Source organism: Phocoena phocoena, chromosome 5 (assembly GCF_963924675.1).
Source record: "Phocoena phocoena chromosome 5, mPhoPho1.1, whole genome shotgun sequence".
Taxonomy (NCBI): domain Eukaryota; kingdom Metazoa; phylum Chordata; class Mammalia; order Artiodactyla; family Phocoenidae; genus Phocoena; species Phocoena phocoena.
Window position 1 is genome coordinate 101,496,403 of NC_089223.1, and position 19,300 is coordinate 101,515,702.

Genomic DNA, 19,300 nt, shown 5'->3' on the forward strand with positions numbered 1-19,300 from the left:
AAGGGGAGAGCTGGGAAAGAAGAAACCTCACGAGCCAGGGGCTGGAGCCGGAGCCGCGAGCTGTGCTTCTGGGTAGAAGACGAACCGTTAGCAGCACCCGGGACCTCCTGGGCCTCCGAGTGGCCTGGGGGTCCCCCTGCCTGCTTCTGCAAGGGTTGGTCCCTCCCAAGACGACTCCCCACTACTGCTGCTTCCCCTCGGGTAGGGGCTCACCCTCTGTGGCCGTTTCCTCCTTGTATGGAGAGGGAGGGTAGATGGGTCCGTCTGCACAGACTGGGCGCGCTGTTGGGGCTTCCACTAGACCCCCATCCTCCACCCAGGTCGGGTTGAGTGCCTCGGTGGGGAGGCCCAAATGTCGAGGGTTTGAAGGGTTTGTCAGGTGGTCGCTCAGCTTGGGGCTGTTTTGGGCCCACCGGGGCTGCGGCGTTGAGGGCTCTGCCTCCCCTCCCGGGGGCTTAGCCGGTGGAGAGCATTTGACAAGCACAGGCAGGATGGCATGTCCTGAGCTCACCCCCCCCCCACCGCCTGTCTCCTCCACAGGGCCACAGCAAATCCATCCAGTGCCTGACGGTGCATAAAAACGGCGACAAGTCTTACATCTACTCTGGGAGCCACGACGGGCACATTAATATCCTTTGACTCACAGCGCTGGCTCTGGGGCCCCTGGCAGGAGAGTTGGGAGTTTCCTGTTCCCACGGTGCCAGAGGCGAGGCCAGCCGGCTGGCAGCCACAGGGCTCCTCTGACCGGTCTTGGCTGCCGGGAGGTGCCGTGTCCGTACTCGGGGCCTCCACCTCCAGGCCGCAGCCTTGACCTGGTGGGTCACGTAGTGCGGACTTGAATGGTTGCTGGACCTCCCTGAACTTGAGCTGCTTCTCCCCGTCTGTGACCTGGTGTCGGCCTCTTCCCTCTCACGAGCAGCAGCAGAATCGACGTGTGTTAGAATCCCAAAGGACTTAGAGCCTTTTGGGAGAGTCCCCTTACTTTAAAAATGGGGAAAGTGTAGCTCAGATGCCTCAAGTGCCTTCCCCAGCGTTGCACCGCTTGGCAACGGCTGAGCTGGGCGGGAACCGAACCCCCGCTCCCCGCTGAGGGGCTTTGCAGTCCCTCCGAGACGTTCCCGGCAGCCCTTCCAACCTTCTCCTCCCAGGATGGCGAGCGTGGGAGGGGTCGTCTGAGGGGCCCGCCTCAGTGCGTGTGTCGTGGCTGCGAGAGAGGCCTGCCCTCGTGCAGCCTGACTCCTGGTCCGCGGCTGCCCTGCCTCCTGGAGGGGCTGTTCCAGACCCCCTGCTTCTCCCACCTCCGCAGACCCGCCTGGTCTGTAGGGTTTCCTCCCTGGAAAGGTCTCCCTCAGCCCCGAGGGAGGAGGGCAGAGAAGTCACCCTCCACCCCATCATACGTAAGGAGATGGTACAGCGGAGGGTCTTGCCCAGCATCCCCCCTCCTGGAGCCACTCCTTCCTCCCCACTCATACATTAACCTCCTGTGGTATCGATGGCTGGCGGTCCCTTCACAAGACCATGTCAGGAGTGGAATATACATGCAGCTTCCTAAGGGAACAGTCTTCGGTGCAAATGACACTATCATTTGTTGATGTAAAAAGAGAACCTTGTAACTTAAAACACCTCACACCTGAGCCCCTCAAGCTGAGAGTCCACACGCTGGCCCTGCCCAGGTGGGTCAGCCCCAGGCCCATTTACCTGGTGGCACCTAGGTGGCCATCGGCTGAGCCACGGGGCGCAGCCAGCCTCCTGCTGAGGGCCGTGGGCTGGACAGAGCCGGGGGAGGGGGGCTGTGTTCTGGCCCAGTTACACAGGGTCCCGGGGAAAGGTGTCATCTTCCTTCTGAGCCCGCTCTCAGAGGGAGGCGCTGTGCTGTTGCATTGTTACAGGGCAGCGCAGTCCCGTGAACTGCCCGGTTCCTGTTCTGAAGACGGGCGGACTGTGTCTAACTGGGTGTGTGGGGTTGTAAATGGCCTACTGGCCCTCTCCCCAGAAGGTCTGCTGCCTGAAATTCGGAGTTGGACGTGCACAAGGAGTCCCCCAGGCCCGGGACGAGGGCCTGGCTGCAGCCTCCCTGGGCGGCTCGCGCCGCGCCCTGGACGTCAGGCTCTTCCTTAACCCCTGCTCCACATTACTGGGATTCAGAGACGGGGGAGAACGACTCCTTCGCCGGGAAGGGCCACACGAACCAGGTGTCCAGGATGACCGTGGACGAGTGCGGGCAGCTGGTGAGCTGCAGCATGGACGACACGGTGCGGTACACCAACCTCACGCTGCGGGACTACAGGTGAGAGCTGTCTGGGGCTAGTCCATGCCCCTCCCTGAGCACGTCCCTGGTGAAGCCCTCTGCGGGGCCGGGCTGCTGCCCTGAGCCTCGGCTCATGAGAGGACCCGGGGCAGAGCCACGGCCTGGTCACCCGGTCGCAGGGGCCCATTCACTGAGCCTTGGGGACGCCACACTTGCCAGTTACGTGGAATTTTTCTCCATTTACCATTTTCAAGAAGTTCTTTGCATGTGCAACTTTTTCTAGTTTGTGTTTTCATAGTTTTAACCAAAAGTAAAGGTAACACAATTTTCACCAATTAGAAGTACCAGGTTTTTTTTTTTATTTTAATTTCCCTGCAGAGGAGACTGGTTATGGCTGTGGGCGGGTGGGGTCAGAGCTCAGTTTTGTCTGTACCCGGGGAATTCGGGGGTCTCTAACTGGTGGACGTGGGCAGAAGCCAGGACAGGGCAGCTGTGGGGGCGGCACTTGGCACAGATGCGTAGGAACAGGGAGTGATCCCTTCACTTCCTCTCGCCACCCCCTTCCCCTTGTCCCAGCCCCCATCATGACTCCGCGTCTCTCTCCCAGAGACAGAGTCTTCCCTTACCCCCTCCTGTGTTTTAGCAAAGGCTCATGCAGTAGAGATCAAGGTGGAATTTCCTTGAGTCACCCGAGTGCTGTGGTCCTGCAGTGAGTGTGTATTTACACCCACCCTGTGCTCCTGGAGACTGAAATAACGACTTCCTCCTCTCCACAGCGGACAGGGAGTCGTGAAACTGGACATCCAGCCGAAGTGCGTGGCTGTCGGCCCCGGGGGCTACACTGTGGTCGTGTGCATCGGTCAGGTATGGCTCCCACCCGGGTTCAGTTCAGGCTGACGCTGCGCAGTGACTGGTCCCCGCGTCCCCCTCAGGCGCATTCAACCCCGTTTCTACTGAGCCCCGTTTGCGTGTGCTGAGGGCTTCCCACGTGTTCACTGAATCCTCTGGAGTCCTATCAGTCAGGCATGGCGTCATCCCCACCTTACAGGTGAGGAAACCAAGGCACAGAGAGTAAGTTGCCCAAAGTCTGCATCTAGCAAAGGGCCGAGCTGGGATTTGAACCCGGGCAGCCTGGTGAGAGCCTGCGCTCAAGGGTCACACACCCTGCACATCCCTCGCCCGTGAGGCCCACGAGAGGCGCGGCCCAGGCAGCTGTGTCCATTCACATTCGAATCCCAGCCCTGTAGCATTGGGGTGGTGTGGCTTCGGGCGTTTTCCTCACCCTCTCTGAGCTTTAGTTTTCTCATCCCTCGCAGCTCACGGGGAGGATTATGAGGAAGTATGTGTCGGGCTCCTTGTACCATCTCCATGAGCGAGGAGGCTGATAGTGACCATGACTCCCTGAGGCTACGTGATGGGCGGGTGGCGTAGAGGGCCGCTTCTCAGCACAGTGGGGTCTGGCGTTCAGCCCCGCAGCCTGGGTTCTCATTCAAGGCGGTAAGGTCTCTACACACCGTCTCCTGGAATTTCTGGAACGAAGCACCCTTGACTGAGACCCAAGCCTGACCCACTTTATCCAGGATCCTGCTCTGCAGCAGACGCCATCTGTCAGCGGGCTGGGCATCCCAGCGTGCAGATCAGAGGAGGCAGGTGTGACGGAGCCCCCGCCCGCTGGCACAAGTGACAGACCCGCCGCCGAAAGCTGTCATTCAGATCCGCCACCCCTCCTCCATTCTGGGAGCTTCAGTGCTTTGGGGAGAGTGGATTCCTGTGTGTCCTAGATAACACGAACCTCCTGTCAAGCAGTTATTGCAGACAGCCTGGGCAGTCAGCAGGGGCGCAAGAGGAATCAAGGGCCGTGAGCGCCTTAGCAAGTGGGGGAAAGACTGGACGAGGACCTTCTAGAAGGACGGGCGGGAAGGCTGCCGCTCCATGGAGGGGGCTCCCCCAGCCTCGTGTCTGAGCACCTGGCCTGTAGGTGAGAGGTGAGACCTTGGGCTCTGCGGCCTTGCTCGGCCTCCCCCACTGGCCTCAGATTCCTGTCTGGAGCTGCGGTCGGGACAGGCTGTGGCCTCTGAGGCTCACGCTGGGCTCATGTGGGGAAGTTCAGGGAAGAGCCGCCTGGGGCTCTGCTCGGGAGGGGCTGGCGAGTGCAGGGTCCAACCCCCAGGTTCCAAGGAGTCCAGGGCCCTTGGGATCAGGTGTGACGATTGTCCTGTGATGTACTGTCTCTGCCCTGGTTCTCTAGGGCGTCCTGACCCGAACTCCCCATGGCTGGTCATAGGGTCCGCACAGTGTCCTGGAGGGGCCCGCGATTTTAGGTCAGGGAACAGCCACGTTCAAGTGTTGCCTCTGAGGCAGATTTGGGCCAGTGCCCTCAGGCTTTCCCTGTCAGGTGTAGGTGGGTAAGTGTGCTTCCGGAGTCGGGCAGGTGATGCAGGTGAATGTTTCTCAAGGTGCATTTTCTGTAGCAAATTTTAGGGAGGGTGCTGCCGCCCATCCACCTGGTGCTTCTTTGCCTCCCCTACCTGACAGCACAGCCCGCAACGCACCCTGAGGGCGGAGAGGGGCCTGCTTGCCCTTGGGACAGCTGGTGGTTTGAGCAGGGATGTGATGGGGTGAAGCCAGAGCTGTCAGAGAGAGGCTACCCTGTTGGGGACGGTCCAGTGAATTAGAACCAGGAGGGTATAGCGAGGGGCGAGAGGGGGTGAGGACGGTGGAAGGTCACCGTGCCAGGCGGCCTTGGGCTGTGCGCCAGAGGGCAAAGGCACACTGTGGCTGCCAGGGTGGGGCTTTGGGACCCCATGGCCCAGAGAGCTGCGGGGCTTGCATCTCATTTGCTCCTATACACCGGGAGGTGACCCTGCCATGCCAGGGACGGACACACCGCGCTTAATTAGGCGCGTGGCTCCCACACGGTGGGCTGTAGCTGCTGTTTTTGTTTGCCTTTGCTAGGCCCGGTGTTTATTCTGAGCCCTGCATTCCGTCTCCGTGACGTCTAGGCACTGCTGGGTTCTTACCCCTAGGAGGCCAAGGCTCAGTTCAGTTCATGAACCGGTGTGTGTAACCCATCCCATCCCCTCCACCCCGCCAACCCCCAGCAGCAGGGGGCTGAGCCGGGCCATCAGGGCGCCTCAGTGGGGCCTGCACACCCGGGCGCTCAGCCCCGTCCGTGGACCGTGTGCTGCCCTGTCAAGTAGGAGGGAGCCAAGGCAGGTGCTGGCTGGGACGGGGCAAGGGGGTGGTGCACTGGGTGCCTCCAGGCCACTTCACCGTGAGCCGTCTGTCCTGTCCTCCCTTCCCTTCCGGGGCTGAGGGCTAGCGGAGAGCCTCGCAGCGCTGTTGCCTACCTGCTGTAGTCAGCACCTGGGTTCCCTCCCAGCAGGTGGGGTGCCAGCCCTGTGTCCCTGGGCTGCGGGGACTCATGCACTGACATCATCAGTTTTTTCACACACCACGGGTCAAGGTCGCAAAGGGTGTTTTTTGGACCCGAGAAGCCAGAACTTGGAAGTCTAGCCTGTCCTGTTCATTTCCCGTGTCAGCTTATAGCTTCACCACTTCCGAGGGCTGCGTCCTCTTGAACCCGTGAGAACTCGGCTCAGCAAAGATCACTTATTACACTCGACGTAGAGTTGGCGGAACCAAAGTTCAGGCGTCAGGTGGCTTTTGACGAAGCCCGTGCGGGTGGCGATAACAGCACCATTCATATTTACAGATGAGGGAGAAACACCACAGGGCCGGGGCCAGTCCCACTTAGTGTGGCTGGAGCCCAGCCTGGCCCCCAAAAGGTTGAAGATGGAGCCCAGCCCGGGCCTGGGCCGTCGGGCCTGGGCCGTCTCTCTGACGGCTGCCTGTGTGTTTCCCAGATCGTCCTGCTGAAGGATCAGAGGAAGTGCTTCAGCATCGACAGCCCTGGCTATGAGCCCGAGGTGGTGGCTGTGCACCCGGGTGGCGAGACGGTGGCCGTCGGGGGTGCGGTAAGGCCCTGTCCCCACACCCTCCGCCCTGGGGTATGTGGCCGGGCTGGGGGCGCTGTGAGCTGTGTGAGTGCCGGGCTGCCTCAGGGCAGGAGGGATGGCGGCGGGAGCCAGCTGGGGTGCCTCCTGCCGCCCAAGTGAGAGCCTCCCTGGGCTGCCCTGCGAGGCCACCCTCCCCCCAGGCTGCCAGCCCCAGGTGACACGGCAGCCTCCCGGGACACCAAGGGTCCCAGGCAGTGAGGCGGGCTCTGCTGGGGTGCGGGTACAGGGCAGGGATGCCTTGGCCTGGGGAGCTCGTGTATGGAGCACGTGTAAAAGGAGTTGCGTCCCGAGCTGGGCTCCCTGGGCTCAGGGAGGCGACAGGAGATTCTTCACACCCATGAAGTGGAGTGCCAGCCTGAGGGTTTCAGTTCCCCTTGAGTCTGACTTCGTGTTGCCCGCATCCTGGTGGCTCCTCTGTCCCCTGCTCTTTCCCCTCATTTCCTGGCCCCCGAGGAGGGGTGCCTGGACCCTACGAGGATGGGGCGTTTGCTAGGAGCCGGGCTCGACAGAGCAGGGAGAGGAGCCTGGTGCCTGAGGGCACCTGCCGGGTGTGGGATACAGGGCACGGGGCAGATGGCTCCGGCCGAGGACAGTCAGGGCAGATGAGGGGCCCTTGTTGGAGAGGTAACTCTTGTACAGGTGCTTCTCAGAGCTTGGCCTGTGGACGCCTGCGCTGGAACTTGCTGGAGTTTTTGTGGAAAAAGCAGACTCATGAGCCCCCAAACACGCAGAATCACAATTGGGGGGTTCTGCGTTTTAATGTAATTTTAATGTAATAATTAAACTTATCTTAATGTAACTCTGCCCACTGTGCCTGTGCAACCATGAGAGCTGCCGCAGGGCTGTAGGAGTTGCCCTCTGGTACCAGGGGGACAAAGGAGCAGCTCTCCTGGCATAGGAGCCAGCACGTGGGCAGGTGGCCGAGCCAGGGCAGTGGTTAAGAGGAAAGGCGCTGCTTCTTACTGATACCCTGGTGCCTCCCTCCAAAAAGAAGGGCGTCGGGGGAGTGTGTGTTTGTGTGTGTGTGTGTGTGTGTGTGTGTGCGCGCACACGCACTCACGTGTCAGGAGTGACCCACTGCCCCTCTGTCCTCCCACAGGATGGGAACGTCCGCCTATACTCCATCCTGGGCAGCACGCTGAAGGAGGAGGGCAAGCTCCTGGAGGCCAAGGGCCCTGTGACAGACCTGGCGTATTCCCATGACGGCGCCTTCCTCGCCGTGTGCGACGCCAGCAAAGTGGTCACGGTCTTCAGCACTGCTGACGGCTACTCGGTGAGCGGGCAGGCCCCCTCCCTGTCTCCACACTGGGCAGCGCAGATGGCTGGAGGGGGCCCTGGCATCTCTCCCCGGTCGTCACCGACCGGGCGGGTGCCCAGGACACGCAGCTTCGTTGCTCCTAGAGCGTGAATGACGTGGGAAAAGGAGACTTACCCTGCAGTCCAGCAGTTTGTGGGCCCGAGACAGAACAGCTGTCAAAAGTTAGGGGCCTGGGCGGCAGCAAGGCTGCTGTGGAATCGGGCTGGTTGGCTCACCTGGCGGCCTGGTTCAGTGACTTCTGGAGCCTTATTTTTCTCTTCTGTCAAAAAGCTTAGGCTGGATTTTTTTTTTTTCCCTTGAATCTCACTGCTGCTTCAAGTCCTATAAAGTGTGAGCGCTGGTCGTCCGGATGTGGCCTTGTACTTGGGGGCGGGGGTGTTCCCTAGCGGTGGATGGGTGAGAGAGAGGACCCGGTTGCCAAGGCCCTGGAAGCTCATCCCGCTCTGAGCAGGACAGCCAAGGACACTGTCGTGTGAGGTGTGAGAGTGCCCATGTGTCACCAGCCAACCCTGTTGGGCAGTGTTGGTCGTATTTCACAAACAAGACTGCACTCTGGAGGGATTCGGCCACCCGCTGGGTGTGACTGGACCACAGGGTGTGGGGCAGGTGGAGCGTCCTCCAGTCCTTCCCATGGAGTCAGCCTGGCCCCCTCCCCGCAACCTCCAACACTTAGGACAGTTTTGAAATCTACAGCGGAGTCAAAAGAATTTACCACCTAGATTCTGCCATTACCATTTTACTATGTCACGTTATCCATCTAGTAATCTAATATTTTAGTGCATTTAAAGTAAATTATAGGCATCTGTATAATATATCAGCCTACATATTATTAACTAGAGTTTAGTAGTTTTATCTTTGGCTGTAAAATTTACATATAATGAAGGATGAGTGGGAACATAAGTATACACCAGCGCTGCGCATATGCCTGCACCTGCACTACGCCCACACCTCCATTAACATAAAGAACACTCACGTCCCAGGAGGCTCCTTCCACCTCAGTGTCACATTTATCAGATTCTGCGTTTATCACACTTCAAGCAATTTCATTTGCATATAGCAAGCCTTGTTTACAGCGTGCTAAGTAATCTGCAGAGTAGAATCAACAAAAGATGGAAGAGGCAACCTTGAAGAAGATCATGGTTAATATAGGGAGTAAGAATAAGATGGACTGCTCTGAAGTAAAAGCGTTCCTAAAGCTTTAGCAGAAAGCGTTATTTTTGGTCATGTTGACCGCTGGGTAAGGCAGTGGCTCGAGGCTGGGACATGCGGTAGACACATGCTCCTGTAGACACGTCTGCTTGCCTGCAGGCCACACCCACCCCACCCAGCCTCCAGGGCGAGGGCCTGTGTCTGGGCAGCCCCCTCCTCCGTCCGCATATGCACAGAGCTCCGTCCACGCCAGGCGAGACCTTCTCGCACCTCCCATTCTTGCACTTCTGTCTGTCCCCTCCCTAGGCTGAGAGCTCTGTGCAGGCGACTGGGCACATGTGATAGATGCTACAAGGGCAGCCCTGGAGTCCCGGGTCCTGCAGGGCACGGTGGCTACTGTTTGATCTTGGGCTGCCCCTTTCTGTGCCTTCAAGCAGTGGGCACCCTGGGGTTGTTACGAGGAGTCAGTGAGTTGGTGAGAGTTTCAGAAGCCAGGCACAGAGAAAGTGTTTCATGAGCACTGGCCCTCGTGAAGGTTAGGTGACGTGCTGCCCACTCACTCTGGCCTGAACCCTGACCCGCCACCTGTTTTTAATCTGCACCCAGGAGAATAACGTTTTCTATGGACACCATGCAAAGATCGTCTGCCTGGCCTGGTCTCCAGACAACGAGCACTTCGCCTCAGGCGGCATGGACATGATGGTGTACGTGTGGACCCTGAGTGACCCCGAGACCAGGGTCAAGATCCAAGGTGATTCACGCGCCCTCCTCGGCTCCCCAGGCAGCTCCGGAGAGGTGTCCCCAGGGCTCGAGAGTCCCTTCTGTGCTTCAGGGAGGTGGCCTCATGGAAGCCTGGCGCTCCAGCAAACATCAGCTCTGCTGGTCTGGGCAGAGGACGCCCGTGTGCCCAGCGTGAAAGCAGGTGGTCTCGGTACCTGGGACACACACTGAGTAAAAGGGTTTTCCTGGCATCTCCTTTGTCTTAGTCTGTTCGGGCCTCTGTCACAAAATACCCCAGACTAGGCAGCCCCTAAAGCACAGAAGTCTACTGCTCACGGTTGCGGAGGCTGAAGTCGAGGATTGGGTGTTAGCTTGGCCGGGAAAGGGTCCTCTTCCAGGTCACAGACTTCTCGTCAAGTGTCCTCACGTGGTGGAAAGGGCCTCTTGTATAAGAGCGCTCATCCCACTTGTGACCTAGGTAGGCGCCTCCCAAAGGCCCCACCTCCTACACTGTCACCTTGGACATTAGATTTCTAATTTAGGAATTCTGGGGGGACACAAACATTCAGACTGTAATACCTGCTTTCTCCCACCCACCCCACCTCCCTTCAATATAAACTCATAACTGGGTTCTCACTCTAGGACAATAATGTCCAATAGAAGTATAACAAGAACCACACGTGGACTTGACGTTTTCCTAGCAGCCACATTTAAAACAGAAACAGGTGAAATTATTAATAGTAAGTTTTATTTAACCCAACATATTTCCACATGTGGCAGTAGCTCACTTCAGGGGCACTGTAGTCACATCTGGCTCATGGCCCTGGTGGGGACCCTACCCATCCAGGGTGGATCTTAGATCTCCTGTTCCCGTGTCACCACCTCACACGGGCTCTGGTCCCTTTCCATCCATTCTTTACCTGGCAGGCAGCCTTTTGTCTTGAATGTAAGTGGGATCCTTTCCTATTCAAAAATTGTTCTGTTTCAGCTCCACAGACCTTTTTACCATGCCCAGCACGGGGAGGGAGGGGACCAGCAAGCTGACCCCAAGTGGTTGGGAAGGCGGTTGGTCCAGGATGGAGGTGGGGACAGAGCAGACTCAGATGGGCCATCCTGGTCTCCACAGAAAGCAGCAGTTTTGTAGTAAGACTCAGACTCGAGCAAGTTCAAGAGGCAGCAAGAGCTCGCAGGGTAGAGGGTGGAAAGTCCGGTCCTTGTCTGGGCCGTGGGGTCACAGGTCACTGGACGTGCATTGGCCTGAGGTCGGGCTGTTGTGTGCACAGGTACCCCAGCCTTGTGTTTCTCAACGTTTTATTCCTCATCTTCCCATTTTAACACCACAGATATACTGTGCACTGTTTGTGTATTGTCTGTACATTGTTGCTTTATGCATAGAAAGACTTGTTCACCCCCTGTGGGGAGGGGCAGTTTTGCCTCCAAGGGGCGTTTGTGGTTGTCAGGACTGTGCTGGCGCTGGGAGCTGCAGCCAGGATCGCTGCTGGTCAGGGAGTGTCAGTGGTGGGGGGCTGAGAACACCTGCTTCCCCTCCCATTACCCAGATGCTCCCCACTGAGAAGAGGAAAGGAGTCTGGTTGACCAGGATCCTGCTGGGTTTCTCGGTGGCCCTGTGGGTGATCTCGGCCCGGGTTTCCCGTCTTCTGGTCTGAGGTACCTGTGGGAGCAGAGCTCCTGGGTTTGGCTCAGAACGCATGTTCTTTCTCCCCAGATGCGCACCGGCTCCACCACGTGAGCAGCCTGGCCTGGCTGGACGAGCACACGCTGGTCACGACCTCCCACGACGCCTCTGTCAAAGAGTGGACAATCGCCTACTGAGGAGCCCTCCTCGGGACCAACGGAATCAGGGACTTGGGTTGAACGCAGCTCCACAGTCACTTCTGTGTCCCGCCCTTGCCCCGCCCCCACCCTGCCCCTGGGGGAGGGGCCTCACCTCGTGCCCGCCCTCGGCCCCGCCCCCTGGGAGGACCCTGCCTCCTCCCCGCCTGCCCGCCTGCCCCGCTCGCAGGGTGATGCTGTCTGTACAAGTCCTTCTGAAAGCTTTAGACGGTGACAGTTTGCACATGGAAAATAAAGTGAGCACTTCAACCACGTGTGGCGCGTGACTCAAACCCACCGCCTGCCCGCGCAGAACATTCCAGAGGCAGAGCCTCCAAAGCACACAGACCCGCCTGTGGCTCCGGGGGGGGGGGGGGGGGGTTGCATCCCCTCCCACTCCCCACCTGCGGGTCCTTCCTGGCCGGCAGGGCGGATGCTGTAGAGCAAGTGGCGCTCGTTCAGGGCCAATGGGCGCACATGGAACCCGTGTTTCACTGTCAGTTTCTGTGCTTCATTTTGAGAATGGAATCGTGGGGATTTTTTTTTTTTTTAATGTATCTTAACTGATGTCTCTCAGTGTTTACGGCGCTGCCTCTAGGCTTTTAGATCCCTAGTTAGCAGGACGGGGAGGCATCCTGGTCACCGGTTCGCTCTCGTGCTTTGATGTTTTCCTGTCTTTCTATCCCCCTCTGTTCCCAAGAGCAAAGATTAATTTAAAAGCAAAGATGGAGTCACTGTAAACTAACCTGTTCTCATTTACACCTTCCTTTTCTTTTCCAGTGCAGAAATTAAAATAAGTATAAAGCACGGTGATTTGGAGTTTCTTTGCGAATGTCGGAATCACTGGTAAAATGCTGGCACTTGTGAAAACACTTTCAGCGCTTTAAGAGTTTAGATGGAGAAATAATTAAATACCTTTTCTCTTCATTGTGGGTCGCTGACTTTGTGTGACAGGGACACGTGGGGGCGGGGGACTGGGAAGCTGCTTGGAACCCCATGGCTTGGGTATCTCACCAGCCTGCAGCCTCAGGGGATGGTTCGGGAAGGCATGGGACCTAGGGGTCCCCTCCCATCCTGACTCCCCAATCACTGTGTGACCTGGGCCATCACACTTCTCTGCGCCTAGATTTGTGAACTGAAAGCGCTGGACCAGGTGAGATTGATCCAGCGCTGGACCAGGTGAGATTGATCCATCCTGCCTGATTCTCAAGTCCTGTGGCAGTTAGTGACTTTTCTGGTACTGCCTTCGAAAATAAGGAATAGCATGCATTCCGATGTTGAAAAAAACTAAATTCCCAAGCATTCAAATTAATAATGGTAAGACTGGGCTTCCCTGGTCGCACAGTGGTTGAGAGTCCACCTGCCGATGCAGGGAAAACGGGTTCATGCCCCAGTCCGGGAAGATCCCACATGCCACGGAGCGGCTGGGCCCATGAGCCATTGCCGCTGAGCCTGTGTGTCCGGAGCCTGTGCTCCGCAACGGGAGAGGCCACAACAGTGAGAGGCCCGCGTACCGCCAAAAAAAAAAAAAAGTAAGACTATCTTATGCTTGGCTAGAAAGATAACATCATAAAGACGTCTATAAATTTGCAGTCCCGATAAAAATTTTCCCCCTTCTGTTCTCTTATTGCCTCTATAGTTCATATATAAAAAGAAGCTAAAAATGGAAAAGAAGTTGGGGCCACCACAGGACACAAAGTACAGGACTGTGCTTTGTGTCCTGTGTGTGTTTGGACTGGGGCCAGGTACCTTTCACATCAGTGGGGAAATAGCTATTCAGTAAACTCTGGAGAAAACTGGTTAACAATCTGAAAAAGTAGGATTACTTGTTTTGTCCTTACACCAGATGCAAGATCTAAAAGTAGATCCAAGTTTTGAAATTTAAATCATGGAGTTTAAGAGTGCTGGAAGAAAACATGCAACCTTGTATAGTCACACAAACCTGAGTGTTTCTAAAAATGACAAAAATGGTCAAGGAGAAAATATTGGTACATTTGACTTTTTTTTTTAATTTATTTATTTTTGGCTGCATTGGGTCTTCATTGCTGCGTGCAGGCTTTGTCTAGTTGGAGCAAGCAGGGCTGCTCTTCATTGCTGTGCACAGGCTTCTCATTGCAGTGGCTTCTCTTGTTGCGGAGCACGGGCTCTAGAGAGCAGGCTCAGTAGTTGTGGCCCATGGGCTTAGTTGCTCCACGGCGTGTGGGATCTTCCCGGACCAGGTATCGAACCCGTGTCCCCTGCGTTGGCAGGTGGATTCTTAACCACTGCACCACCCGGGAAGTCCCTGACTGTAAAACTACATTGAAGGAGGAAAAAAAAACCACCATAAAATGTTAAAATATGGCAAATGACACCAATACCTTCAACACATGCCAGACAAGAAGATACGTAAGTATGTTTGATGCTTGGTGTAATTTTTTAAATGGGAATTATATGTTTACCATGGGAAAATTTTCCAAATATACGACCAGAAACTCAGAATAATGCATATAGACTGACCACAGTTATGAAAAAGACACTAGGATCAGAATTTAAAAGTGTTGGGGGCTTCCCTGGTGGCACAGTGGTTGGGAGTCCGCCTGCCGATGCAGGGGACACGGGTTCGTGCCCCGGTCCAGGAAGATCCCACGTGCCGCGGAGTGGCTGGGCCACATCTGGAGCCTGTGCTCCGCACGGGAGAGGCCACAGCAGTGAGAGGCCCGCGTACCGCAAAAAAAAAACATGAGAGGGGTGAGGAGCGTGCTCACCAGCCAGCCCTAGGGCTGCCTCCGTCCCTCAGTCCCTTCACTCATAGACTAGAGTTTTTTACAGAAGAGCTTGAGTACACCCAACACGCCATCCATTTCAAGGAGGGAGGCATTTATACTCAAAAACCTTAACAAGAAAACTGTGTGGAAATAAAGAAGCCACTTCTCTCTATCTTTGGAGAGAGAACGCAGCCTTTGCGAGCTAACAGCTTGCCGGTGATCTGTGCTCACAGCCCAAGCCCCAGGTCACATTCCTTGTTTGGGGAGTGGGGGGCAGGAAAGCTGCGCCCACAGGGGTGACCCAGCCGGGACCTGCCCTCCACACAAGGCAGGGGTGATAGCTTTGTGCACCAGTGTCATTTCCTCACTGGTGCAGGCCAGCTCTGGTAGTCTGGGAGAGTTACGAGGATCCCAGGACCTTGCCAGGCTGCCTGGAACCGTGCTTGATCTGAAATCGATCAGCAATGCCTGGCAAGGACCCACACCTGGAGGGGCGGCACACATCTATCCTGCTCAGTTTGCCAGCTCAGGGCTGAGCACAGACTTGTACTTGCCCTAGAGAGGCAATGTGGGGAGAAAGCTGAACTAAGTCAGCGATCTAGGATTCTGTCCCAGCTCTGCCACTTTATGGTGTGACCTCGGGGCAAGTCACCATCCTCTCCAAGCCTTCCTCTTTGTTGGTGAGATGAAGTTCAACTAGAAGAATGTTGACTCCTATGGGCCTCTTTGGGAGCACCGCCTTTCTTAAACAACCATGTCGGTAACATGCATCTGAACAGTTTGGTCAATTTTTGAACAGTGCGTCTGTGTGCATCCCTGTGCTGAATATGAGGCTGTGCTAGAGAGGAGTTCCCTGCTACAAAAGATTGTTTCCATGTTTACTGCTGACCACTGGTCACTGCATTAACATCGTTGTATTGATCACCAAACCAACCAACAGTTGGGTATGAAAATACTTCTCCAAGTGATTCCTGTGCTGGAAAAAGCCTGTCTTGGGTCCTGCTGTATATGATTGTACCCAGTGTGTGTGTGTGACCCTAAGCCTGATACAGCTTCACGTCACCTACCTGGACCTCTGAGGCCTGGGTACCACCCCCCTTGTGATATAAACCAGTGCAGTGACCTATGGTCTCTTGACAATCTTGAAAATTATTAGAGACCCCAAAGAGCTTTTGATTATGTGGATTATATGTATCGATATATACTGGACTAGAAATTGAACACTAAGGAAAAAAACAGTTATTAATGTATGTATCTAAAATTAACAATTATAAACCCATTCCATGTTAGCACACCTTTAAGAAAAATAATTATATTTTCCAAAACCTGAAAATAAAAATAGTAGAAGAATGACATTGTTTTTTATTTTGGAAAATGTCTTTAAGGTCTGGCTTCTCCAATCTACAAAATACATCTTTTAGTTGAAGTCTATGAAGAAAACGTGGCCTTGCACTGATACACAGTTGGAAAAGGGACAAGTATTTGAATGGCGTTTTCAGAAAATTGCAGATATTCCTCTTTGACACCATACCAAAACTCGACAAGTGGAAATTTCTTAAAGGTTATCTTCAGGGTGGAATCTGAAACCATTGTCAATGAACTTTTTGTACTTTGTTATTTTAAAATCCACTCTGAATGCATCTTTGATTCATGCATAATTTTGTAACATTCTTTAACTATTTGAAAAATACTGATCCATGACTTGTGCAGAGCTTTCCAATGTTAACACATTTTGTACAATATCAAAAAATCACATTTGTTCAGATCATCACCAGCCTTATCAGAAACATCATTAACTATTGGGAAGGAAGCTGTCCGGCTCACGGAACTTAAGAATTCCAAATGAATAACCTAGGTCCTTGGGTGTGTCTGTTCCCTGGGGTCCTCCCATAATCTCCTGTCTTGTTGTCTTGGTTGAGGTCGAGTGGCTTCTGCATTTTGGTCTCACCTTCCAATAGGAAGAGGCACACAGGTGGTCTTTAGGGCCTGCACACCCATAATTTCTACTCCCATTTTAAGGGGACACAGTCATCTGACTACACCTACCTGCAGGGACCGGGATGGCTGGAGTAGGGGGTGGGGGCTGGGAAATGTAGCACCCCGTGCCCAGCCACTCAGTGCCATCCCTGGATCTCCTCCCTGCTGGGCAGTTTCCTTCACTGTGTCCCACCACGTGATTTGGAGGAAGGCATGCTGGACCAGAAGTAAGGATGCCCAAATTCCACGCCTTTCTCTCACGTATCAGCTGGGCAACTTTCACCTCAAACAAATCACCTCCCTGGCTCTCAGTTTCTCCATTTGCTCATTCATTTCTTTATTCAAATAAAGTTGATGTTTTTTGAGCATTGTGTCTGGTACTGTGTTAGGGGCTGGGGGAAGAAAAGGATTAAGAAGAAGAATATCAACTACTACTATTTATTGGGGATGATGAAAAGGGCAGGCAATATGCTATTCACCAGATAAAATACAGAAGACCCAGTTACAACTGAATCTCAGATAAGCAATCTCATTTTTTAATACAAGTATATCCCAAATATTGTGTGGACATACTTACACTAAAAAAGTATTCATTGTCGATCTGAAATTTAAATGTAACTGGACATCCTGTACTTTTTTGCTACGTATGTTGTTACTTTGCTTAATTCTCACAATGGTCCTATGTGGTGTGTGGGTGTTATCCCCACATAACAGATGCTGCAACAGAGAATTATCAGCTGGGTAATTTGGGGCAAATGATTGAACTCCTGCAGAGAGGAGAATATAGACTTGAAATTGGATCTGCCTGGAAGTTCTTTAATATGTGAGAGTGCAGAGTGAAGACCAAAGAGCAGAAGACACAGGGAGACTAACTGCGGGTCTACAGTGGGATGGGCTGCCTTCGAAGCAGTGAGCTGCCTGTTCCTTCCTGTTTGTGTGCTGGAAATGGACGGCAGCTCAAAGGGTTAATTGAAGATACTTGAATGAAGGGCTATTTGGAGAGGTGTGAGTGGGGCTAAGGAGATCATGAAGGGGTGGTGAAGCACCCAGGAACTCACTCAGAAGGATGCTGGGCCTGAGGGCACATGGGGAGGCACTAGTACCAGTCAAGAATGGGAGTGGGGTACTCTTGGTGCCTCCCATTGGCTAAACCCAACAGGAGCCAGAGGGCCTGGTTCCTCCCCTCCCCGGCTCTGTGACTGTCCCCCTTAGCAACAGCTTTCAGATGCTTAGATAGGACAGAGCAATCAGGGAGTAACAGGGGGCAGTCCTGTGTATGCCTCCAGGAAACCATCACTGTCCCAGCTCCCACCCATTGGCTCTGCCATCTTTAAATTGTGTCTTTCATTCTCATGCTGTTGCCTCATATTCTTTTAGGCAGCTCTCCCTCCAATGTCATATCTGCATTCCAGGAAGGATGCTAAAGAAGAAAGATGGAGGAGGAAGAGGTTGTCCTTGTATCAGGGAAGCAAGACTTCCTAGAATGACGGCTGCCTTCCAGTTGGGTCTCATGAACCAGAACTGGGCCACTGCTCCGTGTAAGGAAAGCTGGGGAACGTGTGTCTTAGTGGGACACTTGGTTGCCCTGAACAAAACTGACAGAGCCATTTTGTGCTTCACCAAATATGGGTTGGTCCTTACGTTTCCAGTCTCCTTGTAGTTCATTTGGGGCCCTGTGGCCAGGAGGGGGAGTGTGGGCACTTCAGGCAGAGACCGTTCAGTGTTCATCCTCCATCTCTATTTCCCAGCACTGACCTTGGCAGCCACATATTCCAGAAAGGCTTGTCTTAGATGGTGGTAGACCACCAGACTTGCAGCAGACTGTGGTATGAACAAGAAGTAAACTTTTATTCCACCCACTAAGATGTCATTTTTTGTTACCACAACACAGTTTATCCTAAGCTGACTTCTCAGAAAGAAAAAAGAATGGGATGCATATTGGGGCTATTAGCAGTGTCTATGACACTGTGAGTCAGTTTCCACATCAGTAAAATGGGGATACTAATGGTACACATCTCATAGGGCTACTCATGAGCTACTCCAGGGAAAGCCCTAAGTCAGTGCTTAGCCCACAGTAAACGCAATAAATATGAGACATTATTGTAGATACAGAAGGCAGTTAGCAAACTATAAATGGTACTTATTGTTGTGAATGCAGGACACGAAATTAATATCCAATTAATGATAATATACAACACATAGTGACCTGTGCCCCAGGAGGAGCCCACGTGAAGTCCAGGGGGAATTCGAGGAGGAAAATCAGGGTGGGCTTCCTGGAGCAGGTGGTCCCTTGAGGCTGTGGAGGATGCTTTCAGAAAGCCCAACAGGACTCAGGATGTGACATTCCTGGAAAATATCCAAGGCGGGGCTTAATATCATCCAATGTTCTTCCTTGGATTCATTCCTTCCTTCTGTCTATGGAGGTAAGCTATTATAAACTTCACAGTCTTTTTTTTTTTAATTTTTATTGAAACATAGCTGATTTACAATGTTGTGTTAGTTTCAGGTGTACAACAAAGTGATTCAGTTATACATAAATATATATATATAATTCTGTTCAATTATAGTTTATTACAAAATCTTGAATATATTGGGTGGGCCAAAAGTTTCGTTCGTTTTTTTCCATAAGATGGTTCTAGGAGTGCTTAGTTGTCTTTAACTTCATCTGAAACAATTTTGTTAGATTGTATGTGACAGCTGTCATATCAGCATGCATTTAAAAAAAAACATCAAAATTGGTGAATTTTTGTGTAATCTTTTTAATATTGAAGATGGAAGAAAAAAAGCAACATTTTCGGCATATTGTGCTTTATTATTTCCAGAAAGGTAAAAACGCAACTGAAACGCACAATAAGATTTGTGCAATGTATGGAGAAGGTGCTGTGGCTGATTGAACGTGTCAGAAGTGGTTTGCGAAGTTTCGTGCCAGAGATTTCTCGCTGGATGATGCTCCAACCAGTTGATGATAGTGATCAAATCGAGACATTAACTGAGAACAATCAACATTATACCACATGGGAGAGAGCCGACATACTCAAAATATCCAAATCAAGTGTTGAAAATCACTTGCACCAGCTTGGTTATGTGAATCGCTTTGATGTTTGGGTTCCACGTTAGTTAAGAGACAAAAACTTTCTTGACCGTATTTCCGCATGTGATTCTCTACTGAGACGTAATGAAAATGTTCTGTTTTTAAAACAAATTGTGATGGGCAATGAAAAGTGGATACTGTACAACAATGAGGAATGGAAGAGATCATGGGGCAAGCAAAATGAACCACCAGCAACCA

At 53.4% G+C, this 19,300-nt stretch overlaps 1 protein-coding gene across 2 annotated transcripts in view; it reads left to right on the forward strand.

The window, feature by feature from the left end:
• The window catches only part of WDR1 (WD repeat domain 1), a 39,368-nt gene extending 27,810 nt beyond the window's left edge, over positions 1 to 11,558 (forward strand). For both annotated transcript variants that reach the window (XM_065877167.1, XM_065877168.1), the window contains 7 exons: positions 541 to 628; positions 2,131 to 2,287; positions 3,025 to 3,112; positions 6,115 to 6,225; positions 7,367 to 7,540; positions 9,341 to 9,485; positions 11,181 to 11,558. In XM_065877167.1, the coding sequence (XP_065733239.1) occupies positions 541 to 628; positions 2,131 to 2,287; positions 3,025 to 3,112; positions 6,115 to 6,225; positions 7,367 to 7,540; positions 9,341 to 9,485; positions 11,181 to 11,287 (870 nt within the window). In that variant the 3' untranslated portion in view covers positions 11,288 to 11,558. The remainder of the gene's footprint in view (positions 1 to 540; positions 629 to 2,130; positions 2,288 to 3,024; positions 3,113 to 6,114; positions 6,226 to 7,366; positions 7,541 to 9,340; positions 9,486 to 11,180) is intronic.
• The last annotated feature ends 7,742 nt before the right edge of the window (positions 11,559 to 19,300 follow it).